Source organism: Tympanuchus pallidicinctus, unplaced genomic scaffold (assembly GCF_026119805.1).
Source record: "Tympanuchus pallidicinctus isolate F22 unplaced genomic scaffold, pur_lepc_1.0 scaffold8, whole genome shotgun sequence".
NCBI classification, from domain to species: Eukaryota; Metazoa; Chordata; class Aves; order Galliformes; family Phasianidae; genus Tympanuchus; species Tympanuchus pallidicinctus.
Window position 1 is genome coordinate 43,469,178 of NW_026294802.1, and position 16,998 is coordinate 43,486,175.

At 40.4% G+C, this 16,998-nt stretch overlaps 1 protein-coding gene across 5 annotated transcripts in view; it reads left to right on the forward strand.

Annotated features, from left to right (window-relative positions):
* The window catches only part of PLXNB2 (plexin B2), a 247,415-nt gene that overhangs the window by 203,343 nt on the left and 27,074 nt on the right, over positions 1-16,998 (forward strand). For all 5 annotated transcript variants that reach the window (XM_052667742.1, XM_052667740.1, XM_052667741.1 and 2 more), the window contains 7 exons: positions 10,245-10,381; positions 11,285-11,452; positions 12,380-12,488; positions 13,958-14,185; positions 14,657-14,833; positions 15,222-15,361; positions 16,505-16,605. In XM_052667742.1, the coding sequence (XP_052523702.1) occupies positions 10,245-10,381; positions 11,285-11,452; positions 12,380-12,488; positions 13,958-14,185; positions 14,657-14,833; positions 15,222-15,361; positions 16,505-16,605 (1,060 nt within the window). The remainder of the gene's footprint in view (positions 1-10,244; positions 10,382-11,284; positions 11,453-12,379; positions 12,489-13,957; positions 14,186-14,656; positions 14,834-15,221; positions 15,362-16,504; positions 16,606-16,998) is intronic.

Here is a 16,998-nt window from a genome sequence, read left to right on the forward strand (position 1 = left end):
CTATGTGCCAGTCTCTGAATGGATTGAGGTTACTGAAATATCAGATACCTAAACTAGCTACTGCTAAAAAATGTCTTTATTTACCTCAAAAATCTTTCCGTGGGGGCTTTCATTACAGAATGCAGAGCAATGGCAAAGAATACAGAATCATCAAGCACAGTATTACATGCTTTACAACTAGTGAAATTCCTTCCTACGTTCATTTTTCTTTTTGTTCCTTAGAAAATGAAGCCAGCTGTGGTAGTATTAAAATCAGTGCAGGGCTGTCACACTCATGCACACCTCTGCAAGTGTGACATGAGCGCTTCTGGCATCAGAACAGATGGTCAGTACAGCCAGCCTAGGCAGCTGTTGTTTGAAAAGTTGCTTCTTGTTTCATTGCTGTTTTCAGGCAGTTCCTTGGTGGCTCGTTTTAGGAGATACACGAAATCTGTGCTTTATATAAAAGCTCCACTCTTTGATATATAGAAAAGAAAGAAAATACTTTTCAAGAACCTTTCTAAAATAAATCTCCTATTATGTATTTTCCCCTTTCCTTGGTACTCTATCTGCTGCTCTACTGCTGGTAAATACCAGTGATTCTGCTGTGTGCTTTGATCACCCTCAGCACAATTGCTTCAGCTTTAGCTGTGTCCACTTGAAATGCAGTGTGTGGCACCACCACACATGAGTGTACAAACTACTCAAGGAGACAAGGCGCTGCTCCGCCTGGTGTCTCTGCAGTGCAGAAGTGTTACATACTGCCCACAGGCTGGGGTTCATACATCTGGTAGGTGGCTGCCAGCAAGACCTCATAATCAGTTACCAGGTACTACTACCTCTGGCTGCAGTCAGTGCCCAGCCAGAACAATGAGGTGTGTTTTTAAAGCTGGACTGACAACCTTCAGCAGTCAGCACAACCTGGGGTTACACTCCATTCTACCAGCACAGTGCTGAGCCAAGCAGCAGGTGAGACTTCCACTTGTTGGGTCAACAATCCACTTAGAAAGAAAGCCAAGGTTTCAACTTAAAATCATTTCTGAACTAAAATGCCCTGTTCCTTAGAAGTCTGTGCTGTATAGTAAATAATCTCATCTATATTTTCTCCATAACAGAAAGTTTTATGTCCCCCTACCAATCACAATTTCTTCTATCCTGAGGGTTGATCAAGTACAGACATTTCAGTGAAATTAAATTCTGGTAACCTCATCCTCCTCCACTGACCTTTTATTGTTTGTTTCACTATAAGCAGAATCCAGCAATAACCATTCTCCTTTTATTGAAATAGAAATGAAATGACACTAAATTTTAATGTCCAGCTATGCTGTGCCTCTGACAACTTGGCTGGTCTCTGTTCAGGAGAAGCCATGCCATGGATAAAGGCCAGTCCTGCTTTTTGTTGTTCATCTGATTGGTTTGTTGATGGCAGTGAGAAACAAAACTAAAGGTAGGAGTTAAGCTTTTCCCAGCTAAATGACCCAGACTAGTGATATCACACAAGTGTGCTTCCTTCCCAGAATATCTCATCTTCAAACTCAAGCCATCAGAATGAGAGCTTGCAGCTGGCTCCAGGTTCTTCAGTGCCTGTTTGCAAGAGCAGCTCTGTGAGCTTTAGATTAAAAAGATTACATGGTTTCACAAAGCCCAAATAAGTGTAAGAAAGAGCAACAAATTAGAGTCTGATCTGAAAACAAACATGAAGATGACTGCTCACTGTACTGGGAGTTTGAATATGAATCTGTATGGAAGGATAGATTTAACAAGGTACTTTTTTCCACTGCAGTGTTCTTGCAAATAAGTATTTTTCTCTATTTTCATCCATCCTCTGGTTTTCTTCCTGATATTAGAAGCAGTCACTGGGGGATCTCTCACTGCCACAGTGCTGTCAGTGCCACAGGGCTCCAGTGGAGGCTCTGCTCCCTCCTTAATTCTTCTCCACAAGTCTTCACCATGGCACATCCATTTTGCACTATAGTTTGGGGGAGAAGGGCAGTTTACATGGCTCGTTGCCATTATGATTGATGCTAATAAACCAGACACCCACAGCAGTCTGGAAATGCTGCCAGAGGATAGTGGTTATGTATTATCCTTCTGTATAGTAATAAAAGTTCTGGAGCATGTCTTGGCTGTGTGTCAGCCTGCACAGGGGCCAGGAGAGCTGGGTAGCTCAGAGGTCTTGGGAAGTTGCCCTTCCTCACGTGGATATTATTAAACCTAATTTCTGTCATCAGAGGCATCACTTAAAAATATATCCCTCCATTTGGTGCTTGTGGGTTCTGCTTGAAGGCTGCCAGTGAACACTGGTACAGGATAGGCAGGTGTTCCAGCTAACGTGCTTCCGTTTCTCCATCAGAGCTGCCCAAAGGGCTCTGCGGTCTGTTCAGAAAATGATGTGGTCTCTGCCTCGGGACAAAAAGATGCTGCCTACAGTCCAAACCATCCATGGTTTAGGATATCAGCCCTGCGTGCAAGCCTCCCACACACAGCAAGCAGTGTGTGTCACTTGGCATACGCTCTGCCTACACACCTGGAAACATTCAGACAAGCTGCAGGTTCACACACAGCAGCCCAGGGGAGCAGGGCTTGGCCCACCGGCCTGCACTGGTGTAACCCAGGAGCGAGGCCTGGCTGCGCTGTCCCTGCAGGCCTATGAGACACGCCAGCTCAGGGAGCGGCTGCTGCTGTGCTCAGTGGAAATCGTCCATGCTGTGGGTGGGTGCTGTGTCTGGGGAAACAGGTCCTGTGTCCAACAGAGGGGGGGAAGGAGCAGCTCGTGTGCCCTGTTCTTAAGCTTGATTCAGCTCCTGTGGTTACCTTTGCAGCCCATGAAATTACACTTTGACCTTCATGAAGGCGGTGGACTGCGCCTTTAATGTGTTTAATTTTTGTGCATGAGGGTTTTGGCAGAATAATTCAGCACTGAGTGGGGCGGGAGGAATAATTTTGGTAACAAACGAGTTGTTTTACAGACCTGCTTCAACAGCCAGAGCCAACTGCAGCTGGGATCAGGATGAGGAAAGAGAAAGGATACTTGCTGGAGACAGGACAGATGAGATGAATGCAGAGTAATAGCACGCTGTGTACACTGGTGAGAGTATTGCCCACATGTACGTGTGCATCCTCCTCGGGCTCCCAGCACAACATCCCACGCCTCCAATGTGTGGAAGTGCAGGGGCACACCGTGCTTGTGGCTGTGCAGTCGCACTAAAGGCAAAGCCCAGGACAGAGGTTGCTGCAGTAGGAGCTGGCAGGAGGGAGCTGAGGCAATTCTACCATTTGCTGCCTGCTACGCCCACTTGACACATCCATCTGTTGCTGGCTTCCCCTTGTGCTGCAGCTGGCAACTCCCACAGCATCATGGGGATACATTCTGCCACCGTCCTCTTTACCCTCCCCACTTGTCTCTGCTTGTGGTCTGGAAAGGTTGCTTTTTCTCCAGCATCCCCCCTTGAAGCACAAACATTGTGCAAGGTCTCTTTACATCTCTGCTGGTCTCCCATCCTCTGTTGCTTTCCAACTGTTTTGAATTTCTGGCCAGTGTTTCAACAGCAGCCTCCTTGGTGGCTGGTTGTTCCTCCCATTTTCTACATTAGTGAAGGACAAAAGGTGACCGCTTTTATCTCAGTGGTGCAGCTCTTGGGCTAGAAATTTCCTATCATAGCTTAGTAATACAGCAATTAGTATCCTTATTTACAGAGTCGTGCAGCAGAATATAAAAAGTTCAGGATGTGCTTGGTGGTAGAGTATTAGAAAAAACAGAGAAATTGGAAAAGAAAATCTGCAGAACCTAAGTGATGCCCCATAGAACTGCAGTCCTCTTGTTCATGGATGCTGTGTGAGAGACCAGAAGTGAATTGGCTCGGCACAACTATGTAAACCAGGAGAGCTGAAAAAGCAAATAAACATAATGAATGAAAAAGAACATTAGTTGGCATGGCAGATCGAATCCCAACTGCAAGACAGGGGAGTGAAAAGGAAGCTGGGGGAAGGGTTCTGTATTGCACCTGTGTATCTTTAATGGAAAAATTGCAAAGAAGCTGGAGAGCTGGAAGAAAAGGAGAAAAAAAGTAACCCTGCTGTTAGCCAGATAAAAGGTGTGCTTCAATTGGACACCGGCAGACCACAGACACCTAAAACACTAGGAGCACTTTCAGCCTGAAAAAACTATCTTTTAATAGCATTGTAATCAGAAACCTAAAGAAATAACAAATCACCTTCCTACCTGTGCAAAAACACTGACTGCAAGCAATAAAATATAAAAGATGAAAATGTTCATTCTAAATTAATAAACAAAATGAAAAATATAAGAGCTCAGATGCAAGTGCTCAGAGGGACTGAAGTAGCTCTATCAGGAGCAGCAGTCATGTACGTTGCTAATAAGTAAGTTTGCTGCTAAATGTGATTATAAGTGGAACAGACATGGAGATAATTTACCCTCCAGCATGCAGAAAGCATGAAACTATGACAAATAATATATAAGCATTTCTGTGAACAAATTTGCAAGTATGAAGTGGAGGATGCAAGCAGAAAGCAAGGAAAGGTTTCTGACTGCACCAAAGAAAACAGGACACTGGAAAGTGGCCTGGACATGAAGTCATATGCGTGCTTGGGCCAGCGTTAGTATTTCTGCCAGGACTTCATTTTCCCCTCATACCTGCGTGCTGACGAAGCACAGTGTATCTCAGAGACAGATTGTTAAAAGAATATGGTATTACTGTGAGGCACAACCCAAAAATACAATTTGTGAAGTTCAGGTCAGTCCATGATGCAGGGACGAGGCAGGGCACCGCGGTACACATGAATGTGAGTGTAAGTTGCAAGTAATTCATTGGTGTTACAAAGAGAATAAACTCTCTTGCTACAGAAGAATGTTACACTGTTTAAATGTTACATACCATAAGCAATGTGCAAGGATTCTGCTTAGATATTATCATTGCCTCACTGCTTCCAATTGGAGTAGATAACCACTGCTTTCAGGTAAGCTATGTCAACAGGATCAGCACTGACTATAGTCATCAAGGCAGAACAGGTAACCTATTCACAGCATTATTATTATTCTTCAACCAAAGCTATCTAGTGGTTATCAAAGCCCTGGAAACCTGCTCATCAGCTCAGAGTACTCACCCAGCAGTCTGGTACAGCACGGGAGAGAGAGGTCGCAGGTGCATTTTGAGACCTCTCACTTGGCATTATTATCTCTACCAAGGATTTAAGGAATGTTGGAATGTAAGAGATACAAACGCTCAAATTTCCCATGGCTGACAAGCTAAAATCTGCGCTGACCTACAAGCAAGAAATCCTGTTGAGAGCAAATTGTTTCTTCAGGATAAATCATTCCACACCTGTTGAGAAGAGATCCTTCTTCAAATAGCACAGCTGAGGATGCACATATCGAAACTGCAAATCCACATCCTGCAAGCACAGGACCTAATCATGAAAGGGTAGGGTTGTGAGAAGTTCTTCTGCTGAGAGATGACCTACATGCCTTGACAGGCCACTGAGCAACTGGCAGGCATCGGAGCAGGCTTTTGAAAGCCAGGCAGTCAGAAAGCCCAGGCGTGAGGGAACCTGTTACTGCAGAGGAGATTTGTGCTCATTCAGATACAGTGTACATGGAAGACATGTACAGTATTTGCCCAGTGATCAAATGTGTCCAGTGCTTAGACCACTGCAACTTGAAAGAGTATCTTCCCCTTTCAAGCAACTGCAATGTACGTGAACTTCGATTTTCTACACTTGAAGGAATTATAAAACAAGAGTTAAATTAATGTTGGTAGGGTTGCTTAAATGTTACTGTGTGCATGAGAAATGAAGCATTGCCAAACCCTCACAAGAGCCGATGTTTTCCAGAAGAATTATTACAAGGCTGCTATAAATTCCATATAGGACACATAATCAAATGTTCTGCTTAACATCATAATTGCAGCAAGCACTGTGGTGCAATGTTGCAGAAAGTGTGACGTCCCCCAGGCACGTTCTGACTGAGCAAACAGATATGGAGATGCAGAGGAATGAAAATGGAAGCAGAGTATCTGTTACGAGTGCAGGAGTGCTTTTGATTTCAGGAACTGAAAGGAGAATAGGGAAGAAACTAGGAGAAAGGAAATCCTTGTGGGGATTTTGAAAATGTGGTATCACTGAACCCACAGCACTTGGTGTCCTGCGCTGATCAGTGCAGGTTGTAGTGGTTGAATTTTTAGTACTGCCCAGGATTTAGCCCAGATGGAAGAGGCTTGTTTCTTGGTAAAAGTAGCAATTTTTATATCATCCAAACCAGGTTAGAAGGAAAGGATTTACCACTTTGCCTTCTCTTTCTTCTGCAAGAAGGAATCTCATGGGGGGCTGTGGTCTGCGACATAGAGGTGCAGGTAGGTTTCTTGCAGCTTTGCTAGAATTGGTACAGTAAGGCTCAGCCTAGTGGCTTGCAAAGGTCTGAACCTCTCCACATGTGAGTGAGCATGATGTGACGTATGGGAAAGGGCTGCCTCCTCCTGAGGTAACACCATTCTTCTCAAGGCCTTGTACCATTGCTGAACGGCCTTTTTAAAATTATCCTAGCATTCAGAAAAATGTCTTCTCCTGCTGACATCGTCGCCATAACTGCATTTCTGAAAAATGCTTTCAGGGTAAGCATTTAGGTGAGCTACTCTTTTTTTTTGTTGGTACTCTAAGATGACCACCAGGTGGGCTGCTGCAGCTTTGTACTTGGAGCCTTCTGTGAAGATTTTAGAAGAGCACTAAAGCTTGCTGATAGTGCATTGTTTTTGCAATAAAATGGTTAAAATTCTCAATAATATATTTAAGCTACTTATTTTTCTGGAAGGTCTCAGAAAAGGAAGGAAAAGGAAAAGGAAAAGGAAAAGGAAAAGGAAAAGGAAAAGGAAAAGGAAAAGGAAAAGGAAAAGGAAAAGGAAAAGGAAAAGGAAAAGGAAAAGGAGAAGACTGTGAAACAGAAAACAGCAAATTAGAATTACTGAATTACTGACAAGTTTGTGGTAACAAGCTGTTCCTTTATGATGCATTGTTTTAGTGGTCATCCTGAAAAACTCCTCTGCACACAGAGCTTAGTTTAGCTTCTCCTTATTAGATCTTTACTGGATGTCCATGTTATTTAGTCCCTGGAGTGTTCTTTGTAATTTCAAAATTAGTTTAAATAGGTTAAATATGAATACTTTGGATTAAGCTGTTTTAAAATAGCCCTTTGAGGGATTGCTGCAAAAATGGCGATTGAAGAGAAAACAAGGGTTAAATGTAACTATTCCACTTGCTCAGCTGCTACTTGCAGTAGCTACCATAGCAATTCTTGGCCTCAGCTTTTCATTAACCTGAAATGAAGCTGAGATGTGCTGGCTGCACATTGCAGCTGTGTTGTAGAAGTGGGGCAAGGCGTGGGTAACGTTCTCTTTTTTGGCACTGCTGGGTTTTCACAAAATGATGCAGAATCACGGAATGGATGAGGTTGACGGGGATCTCTGGAAGCCAAACGGGGCGGCTCTTCCTCAAGCAGGGACGCCCAGAACAGATTCCATTTGCCTCTTGAAAGTGTCCCTGGGCACCACTGCAAAAAGCTTGGATCCATCTCCTTTTAGCTCTTTAACTATTAGCAGAGCCAGAGCCTTTCTAATAAAAAAAGGAAATTCTGGAGAAAATGGAACAGGTACTTGTTTCACATCCGCGTTGCTGTTGTTATTCATAGAGGTTTGTAGTTATTCATGTATTTAATTGGTATTTGCTGATTGTTAGCTACTGAACCAACTGTTGCACTGCCTATGTTATGGATCAGATACCCAACTGAGCTTTAATGGTGTAGTTATTTATCTTTGTATAAAAGTTTGACAGATAGAGTTTAGAAAAAAGGCTACACAGTCTACATAGTTTTTTCCTGAGGTTGAGGGGTAAAGAATTTGTCCACTAATTTTTCAGTAGTTTTTGGGGAATGTTCTGGAAGCTGTACCTCCCACAACCATCTATCTGTTGGTGTGGATTTTTACTGGCTATAATGTACTAGTCCAATATACTTAACACTTCGTAGCAATCAAAACTTAATTTGAAGTTAATAAAAAGCATGGTTTTCTGTCTGTTAAGGTTAACTGTAAGGTGTTTGTAAGTTTTTATGAGCAACACATCTTCAGTTGTAGTATTTTTAATCAACAAAATTGAGTTTCAAAAAGCCACCAATGAGCTTTTTTGTGAAGAGCAGATCAAGACATGTTAATTTAAGCTTCAGATGTGACTTTTAAAACTGGCCTACTCAAATCTTTCATTTACCCTTGTGTAATCTCAATTTAGGTTAAATCAGCAAGCAATTAAATCTGAAGAAGAGTATGCACAGAGAGGGCTGTATAGATCTAAGTAAGCAGTTTTAGTCAACTCTATTATGTTGAATCAATGTTCCCTTTTATTTAAACTATGCTTAAAAATTACTTTGAGTCAATTCCTTACATAAAATGTTGTAACTCAAGTGATGTATTAAATTAAAAAGAAATCAGAGGTTAGTTCATGAGAGCAGTCACGTGCTATATCATCGTACATCTTGAGGAGTGAAGGGTTTACAAACAGATTTCTCTTAGGGAAGAAAAGCAATTGACACCCAATTAGTGTTAAAGCATATTCCTAAAGCTCAATGACTTGAGAGCAAATTACAGTTGTCATTGTGGATTTGTGAAGTGTGCTGAACCGTGATACATTCCTTCAGAGGGAAGTTGCTCAGACATGAAAGTATATAACAAGCACAGCAAGTACAAGTTCTCTATGTTTCTATAATATCAGTGCTTCAATAAAACAAATTTGTCAAGTAATCACAAGGTCAACTGAATGCATTTTTACAAATTCCTGCTATTTGTTAAATACCTATCAATGGCTTGCTGAGCTTTCAGCCAAACTCCTGTACATCATTCCCTCTTCTACCAGCCACTCACAAACCACTGTATTTGTAGCTGCAAGCTGACACAGAGATGGCAGACTTTTCGTGAGTTAGAAATTGCAAGTGAAAGCTTTTTGCTATGTGACTAGTCAGCAAAACTTTCTGAGCATTGCCTTTCCCCCTCTGAGCATGGCCAGTCCTCTGAGTGAGCATCTACTCAATGTGATGGTGATCAGGCAAACCCTAATCAGAGAAGGAAGTCCTCAAATGTCTTTGCTCTTCCTTTGTTCATAGATTTATAGAATCATAGAATGTTTCATAGGAAAGTTTCAACTCCCCTGCTGTGTGCAGGGTCGCCAACCATAACCATCTAGAATCAACTAGAATCATCTAGTTTGGAAAAGACCTTCAAGACCAGCAAGTCCAACCATCAGTGTGAGCTGCCAGGTCCCCTCACTGTTGACCATCATGGATATGCTGCACAGAGCACTGCCCTAAGGCTGGACTTCACCATCATCCACTCATTTTAGCAAGTTGGCAGGCAGCGCGTGCTGAAGCCAGGCTGAGGGATCTCAAGCCACTTACATGGCTTCACTCACACTCTTAATTCAGAGGTGTCCTGAATAGCAATGATTTCCTCAACTGGGAGCAGGGACTACTTAGGGATGAAGTAATTAAATTGCATTTCTCGTGAAAAGCCTTCACTGTTAATTTATAGTATTTGTCATATCTCTGGGAATGCAGTCACAGAAACAAAGAATGAATTGAGAAAAAAGGAGTGAACTTATTTGAGAAATTTTTATTTCTGAAAAATTTCATGACAATTTGAAGCTTGTTTCAACTGATCTTAAGAAATCCTTTTCGAGCTTTTAGGCGTATAAAGAAAAGTTTAGTATTTCCTAATTTTTTTTTCCTGTGAGCTCATTGGTAAAGAAGGAGACAATACTCTTTTACTGCAATTAAAAGTCCTACATAAATGGAATCTTAATGTTCTTTTTGTTTTTTTAGTATCAGTTCTATAAAACTTTTCTGTCTCATCTGTCACCGATGTGGAATGTAGGAAAGGGTAAGGAAAAGGGGAAGGCAGATTCAGCCATAAGGAAGAGAGAATTATTAAATGTGAAATCAAGAAATTCAACACAAAACCCACATAGATTTAATGGCAATTAACTGTAAATATTGCAAATAGGAAATTTAAGTTCATATAAAGCCACATTACTTCTTCCTTTGCTCACCATGAGTAATGATAGACTTTTATTTGAGAAGACTTGTCCTTCATTATTTTTATCTTTCTTATTTTTCAGGTAATAATATTAAACTACTATTATCTCCTATAATAGTAAATACTGACGTCAATTTTATTTTAATTTTCTGAAGTAGTTTGATCACTTTCTCCCTTCAGGACCCTCAGCCTACTGGAATAAGACCTCAAAGTGGTCCACAAGCAGGTGGAACCACACTTACCATCACTGGTATGAACCTGGCAACTGGTTCCAAGAAGGATGTTCGTGTTTATCTCGGTAGCCAGCCTTGCAATGTGTACGTACCCTGGGTAATGGAGAATACAGAGTTGTATCCTAACAAAGCACCAATCTTTTCTGGCCTTTAGAAATTACACAAATCTTTTGTCTATCTCTTAGAGGTAGTGACTCATGCTGTGCAGTGTGGTTCTGCACATAATGTTCAGACACAAACTCACTCAGAGGCTTCAGCTAGAATTGGTAGCTGCAAAAATCACCAAAGCTGAAGAACTCAGTTATGCAAAGAATTTTACAGTTTCAGCTCACTCTGATTGACTGGCTGCTCCATATCTGGCCATGCTCTCACTCAACATCTCCTCAGTGGTTCCATATACATACACACTTTTAATCCTGTTGTACCCCTTGTTCATAGAATCATAGAATCACGGAATCACAGAATCATAGAATCACCAAGGTTGGAAAAGACCTAAAAGATCATCCAGTCCAACCGTTCACCTATTCCCAACAGCTCCCACTAAACCATGTCCCTCAACACAACATCCAGCCTTTCCTTGAACACCCCCAGGGTTGGTGACTCCACCACCTCCCTGGGCAGTCCATTCCAGTGCCTGACCACCCTTTCTGAAAAGTAATACTTCCTGATGTCCAGCCTGAATCTCCTCTGCCATAGCTTGAAACCATTCCCTCTGGTCCTATCAATTATTAATTGCTGCCCTTCTCTCCCCCCCAGAAATGGAGTGAGATGAAATGTGCTGGCAGCACATTGTGTTTGTACAGTATTGCTTTTCATATCTGCTTAAAAACTCTAAATGATCTGGAGAAAATGTAACCTACTCATGTAATTTCCTAATGCTTAGCAAAAATAGAGTTTTTATTGTTGTTATTATGAAGTATATAGTAAAGAATACAGATCACAGTAATGTTAGTAACTAAAGATGTTTCCTTTTCTTCTGCAATCTAGCACTGAATTTGGAGATGAGATTGTTTGCGTTACAGGACGTAATAGCAAGGTTGAAACTGTTGGAGTCACAATGCGCTATGGGGAAACAAAAATTGATGTACCAGTGCAATTTTCATACAGTGAGAATCCTACTGTCACCAAGTTCAAGCCTGTAAATAGCTTCAGCAGGTAATGAAATATTTGTCATTACTTCATTTACAATTGTGTTAGAATATGTTGTAGCTTTTTCTCCATACAGAACTGTTTGAAATAAAAACTAGCATAGTCTCAAACTTATACGCTGACTGCTCTGCCTATTGGGCACAGTTGACAGAGAGAGGAATCAAGTAAAGTTTTTCTTTCAGGAAGAAGTGTAAGATCGTGATCTTAAAAATAGAATGATAAAAATAAAATCAGCCATGACTTCTCTTAGATAAACTGGTACCTTCCTCCATGTATAGGGAGCATTGCTTATGTAAAATTTGATGTGTTTTTCACACTTGCTTTTGATTTTTGTTTGGGTGGTTTGGAGGGGTTCTTTGGTAGATCACTAGTGATTTACTCCAGGGTATTTAAAAGACTTGTTTTTTCCTCCTTATGAACTGAACCTTATTTCAATGGATTGCTCTGAGGATTGCTATCCTTCTCAATCTGTGTTACTGAGAAGACTTGAGTTCCCACCGGCCACCTGTATGCATTCTTTTTCTTATGTGAATACATTCTCTTGTAAAAAATATGTTGCAAATGAAAAGGAATAGGGAAGCCAGTTCCCTGCAGATCTGTGGAAAATACACTCACCTTTATCTCAGTGTGTGGTAGGTGGACGCATTTGAACAAAAACATTGCAGAAGTAAAGCACACAAAAATAGGCATCAGTGAAAAGCTACTGACAGATGACTTGTACTTTTCTATTCTGCTATTTGAAAATTACTTTTAAGTTGACATTGCTGTTTTTAAATGATGTTGCCATCAATAGCTTTAACAGAATTTTTTTGTGTAGAATATATGCAATTACATAACTGTTCTCAGTGGAAGTAGTAATGCTGTAGGATAAAGCAATCTATAGCTGTAGTGTTTTGCCAATCACTTGACTTCTCTATTAATTTTGTCTTTCAGTGGAGGGAGAAATATTACAGTAACTGGAACTGGGTTTGAACTGATCCAGAGTTTCTCACTGATGGTACATGCAGAGCGTCCAGAAGCAGGCAAACTGAGCTCCAAAACGGTAATTTTCTTTTCCCCCCACAAGGCATCACACTGGATGCATAACACATAATCTATTTTAAAAAATGCATGAATTTGCCCACTTGAATTCATTGGGCTCGAGGTGGAGGGACGTTTGAACAGGCTTCTGGGTCTGTTCTGGATCTCAGTCTGAGAAAAGCCCACTCCCGCCATCTTCACTTACATTTACATGGATCTTATAATCTTTTCTTTAAAATTATTTTCATTCAAAATGAATAAGGATATAAGAATTAAGCTTTGGATGGTAAACTGGATATATTGCAAAACTTGAAAGTGGTGTAATTTGTCTTCGTCTTTCTCCTTCCTTGCAAACTTCAGCAATTTGCCTAAAAGTCCTACAGTATTGCATTCTTGGCTTGCGCAGTGAGTGCGCAACAAAAAAATCTTCTCTTTCTTTCTTCAAGCATATTCCACTTACAGCATGTTCCTAAAAAAAAGACATGAACAATAAATAAAGTTAAAAAAGAAAGCAAACGTCTTGCTTGTAATGTTAAGAACTGACATTATCTGTAGGTCTCAATTTCCCACTCTTCTCATGAAGATTGCAATTTAATACAAAGATTGAGAGCTTAGAAAACAATCTTCCAGTAAGAATGTGTTTTAAGGCTTTTTTTTAAGGCTAGCTTTTCAGTTTAAGACTGTAGTGTGGCTCAATTTCAAAAATAATTATAGAATTGCTAATCTGCATTTCTAGTGTTTTATGTGTGGTTCAACTTTTAGAGTATGCTAAAGCCAGCTGGCTTTTTAATCTTTTTTGATCTTTTGTTTTGCTTCATTTCTGTAGCAATATCAATATTTAGGGGAGAAGCTATCAAGTGGCATTTGATTTCTGTGAGAAACTAAGGTTTTAATAGAGGAAGTTCTGAGGGTTCTTGGCTGTGTGTTTTAGTGTTGTTGGCTGTGGTTTGTGTAACGGAATGGCTGCAGGAGTTTGTAGGATAAGAACATTTACATAACTGAGAGTGAGGTGAGGGGCAGATCAATGGAGTTGTTACCAATTAGTAACAATTAGTAAATTTTATTCAGAAATTCACTTTGTAATTGTCTTGAATTTCAGCAAGGTATATTCTGCTGTGTCAGTAAAAAGAACCTGAGACACTTTATGGTTCAGAAGATGATCTGGATTAAACTTCCCATGTAAACCTCTTAATCTTAGAGCAATTTACTGATATCAGCCCAGTTGTCCAGAGCCACAGAATTTGGAGGCAATGGAAAGTGAGCTGTGTTTTTTCTGGGGACAGCTGCTAGAATATAATGAATCAACAATTTGTTCCAGTCATTATTGCTTTTTCTTTTCTTTTTAGCAAGTACCATATACTGTGTTATTTTTTCTGTATGAAGAGGATACAACTCCAGTGTTTTCATTTCTGAAGTGTGAAGTTATCAACACTTATGTACAAGAACCAATCAAACTCTAATATGTTCATGTTCTTCTCTTGTTTCTTATAGTTTGTTGGAAACTGTGTTATGAGACTTAATGAAACCACAGTGGTTTTTTCTTCGCTACCAATATTGGAAGATCCAGAAAACTATAACATTACCACTATTATTCTAATGGATCATTATCAGTTGGTTGTAAAAAATGAGAGCCATTCATTTACATATGTTGCAGACCCGACCTTTGAAAATTTCACAGATGGCATCAAGAAGCAAGTCAACAAACTTATAAATGCAAAGGTAAATTTATTAAGAGATTATTACTCACTTTGTCCTTGATACGTGTGTGAGATTTTTCCTTTCTTTCAAAAACCCTTAGCCTATAATGAACAGCTGTTTGGTATAATATTTCAAATTCTAGAATGCCTTACCCCTGCTAGATAATAAATATTGTCTTTCCTTTCCCTCCCCTGCCCTTCTCAGAGGCCTTTTTGCCATACTTTGGGTTTCCCCAGGACTCCACTACTGTTGAGTCTGGCCTTCGGAAATTTCTTCTCTCAGAGAGCTCTTAAGGACTGCAGGGAACTTTTCTTCTTGCGTCAAGAAGAAAAGGAGAAGGAATTATATGATTCCCCTCCACTCTGCTCTTCTGTACACTACAGTATGACTCACATCTGCTGCTCAAAGTGATCCAAATAGAAATTATCAACTCGGGATTTCTCGTATCCCAAGACTTTGCCTTAATGACTTATTCTTTTATTTTCTGTCTAGGGCAGTAACCTGAACAAAGCCATGACCATTGACGAGGCCCAGGCTTTTGTAGGGGATGAGCCTTGCAACATAAAGACACTGACTGAAACAGACTTATATTGTGAGCCACCTGAAGTACAGCCACAGCCAAAGAAAAGGCAGAAAAGGGATATGATCAATAACCTTCCAGAATTCATTGTAAGTTACCTTTTCAATATAATGTATACTGTAAAGAAACTCCTTGCAGTTCTTTCTTCCTCCAGTTTCTGCCTCTTGTCTAGAAGATGTCACATGTAAAGAGTGTTCCCAAGCTGCCGAGCTGAACATTCTTCACACGGGATTGTAAAATTCTAGCTAGGCAAGCTGGCAATTTTTCTTCCTCTGCAAAGTAAAGTAGAATTATTTCATAGAATAAAGTGCTAGTGACCTAAATTTTGTATAAAATATTCAGAAATGTTTCTTTTGTTTGGCAAATTGAGCTAGAAATTCACTTAGTGAGAATTACTAAGAATTTAGAGCACAATTGAAAAGTGAGCTGCTGTCCATTTGCAGTTCTTGAGGCAAATGTCTGTGCTTACCTAATTAGGTGAAATTTGGACTCCGTGAATGGGTCCTTGGAAGAGTGGAATATGATACACGTGTGAGTGACATCCCACTGAATCTTATTTTGCCACTGGTACTTATTCCTATGATAGCAATCATCATCATTTCTATCATCTGTTACAGGTAAGAAGTTCCTTTAATTATGTCCTTTTGTTGTCCTGTGTCCTACAGTTTAGAAGGTAATACCTGATTGTTCTGAGCTCAACCAACAAAATATAAATTTTAAGAGCTATAGAGTTAAGAAAAGCAGTTAAGGCTGGAAATATGTCTGAGCACCACTTTATTCCTCTCATGCACACCAAATAATGTGTAGGTGTTCAAGGCCAGGTTGGATGGGGCCCTAGGCAGCCTGGTTTAGCATTAAACATGGAGTTTGGTGGCCCTGCATGTGGTGGGGGGTTGAAGATTCATGATCCTTGAAGTCCCTTCCAACCCTGGCCATTCTGTGATTCTGTGTGTCAGTCAGCATGGTGTGTCCTTTAGACGTGAGCACAACAATTGGTCCCAGGTTTACCTAGTGCACAACTGCAAAGTGGCACACATAACATTCTTGAAATGGCTGCTAACATGCCTCTCCTGAAGGATATAACCTATTCTGCATACATATTCATCCACATTTATGCTGCCTCAGTCAACACTGTAACTCCAAGCTGGGATGTATTTGGCTTAGTGGTCATTTTGGTCTTTCAAGCTGAGATAAGTTTTACCCACACACAAGTTTCATTATTAAGTTCACACTTCACAGAGGGCCAGAACAATGTCTGTACTTCACTTGAGACCTACTTAGCATAATTTTGAGGTTAGTAATACACTGACCTCATGCACAGACCTTAAGAGTAGGTGGATTTCATTCCAATGGTGTGTATCAGCAGAGCAGATGTTCTGTAGCCTCCTTGGTTCACTTCTTGTTGCATACCCTGGATGCCTCATAGCTAGTGTAGAACATACTGCAAGTAGTCTTTGTTTGGTGCATACAAATTAAGTTTCTGTACTGAATATATAGGATTTGTATGTATAAATATTTGTAGCTTAGTGCTTATTGGATTTCAAATGTCTGCCCAGCCCACTTTCAAGTAGCATGTCTGTGGTGATGCCAGGGTGATTGGCACTAAATTTGAGCTACTGATGCTGTTCTCCATTTCTTCATCCGTCAGTAGTGTTCAAACAGAAATCTAAGCCAAAAACGGTCCTCCCGTCACCCCCTGTTGCAAACTATTTGATTTTACAATTTGTAACTTTCGTAAATCTTATTTTTATTCCATAAAGACGGAAGAGCCAGCAAGCAGAACGAGAGTATGAAAAAATTAAATCTCAACTTGAAGGCCTGGAGGAGAGTGTCAGAGATCGGTGCAAGAAGGAATTCACAGGTATGACAGATATTTGCACTGCTGTGAGTCCTCTTGAGCAATCAGAAGACCTGTGATGCTGTGTTGCTAAAACTATCTCTTGAGAACAAATAATTCAAAGTAGGTTTTGGTAGTTTTGATTACAGGTATTGACACAGAGCAAACATTTTGCTATTATGTATAAAAATCATAAATTATGTAAAATATGGAGTTGAGGTTCTTAAAGGAAATGGACAGTTTTAGTCTAAAGGAAGCACAGTTTTCTATTACAAAATAAAAATAGTTGAGATAGGGGTTTTATTTGTAGTTATTTATGCACGTTCATAAATGTGAGTGGATTGACACAGAGGAAAGAGAGGTTCGCAGTAACTAACTGTCCACTTAGTATTTAGCACAATGGCAATATATGCCAAG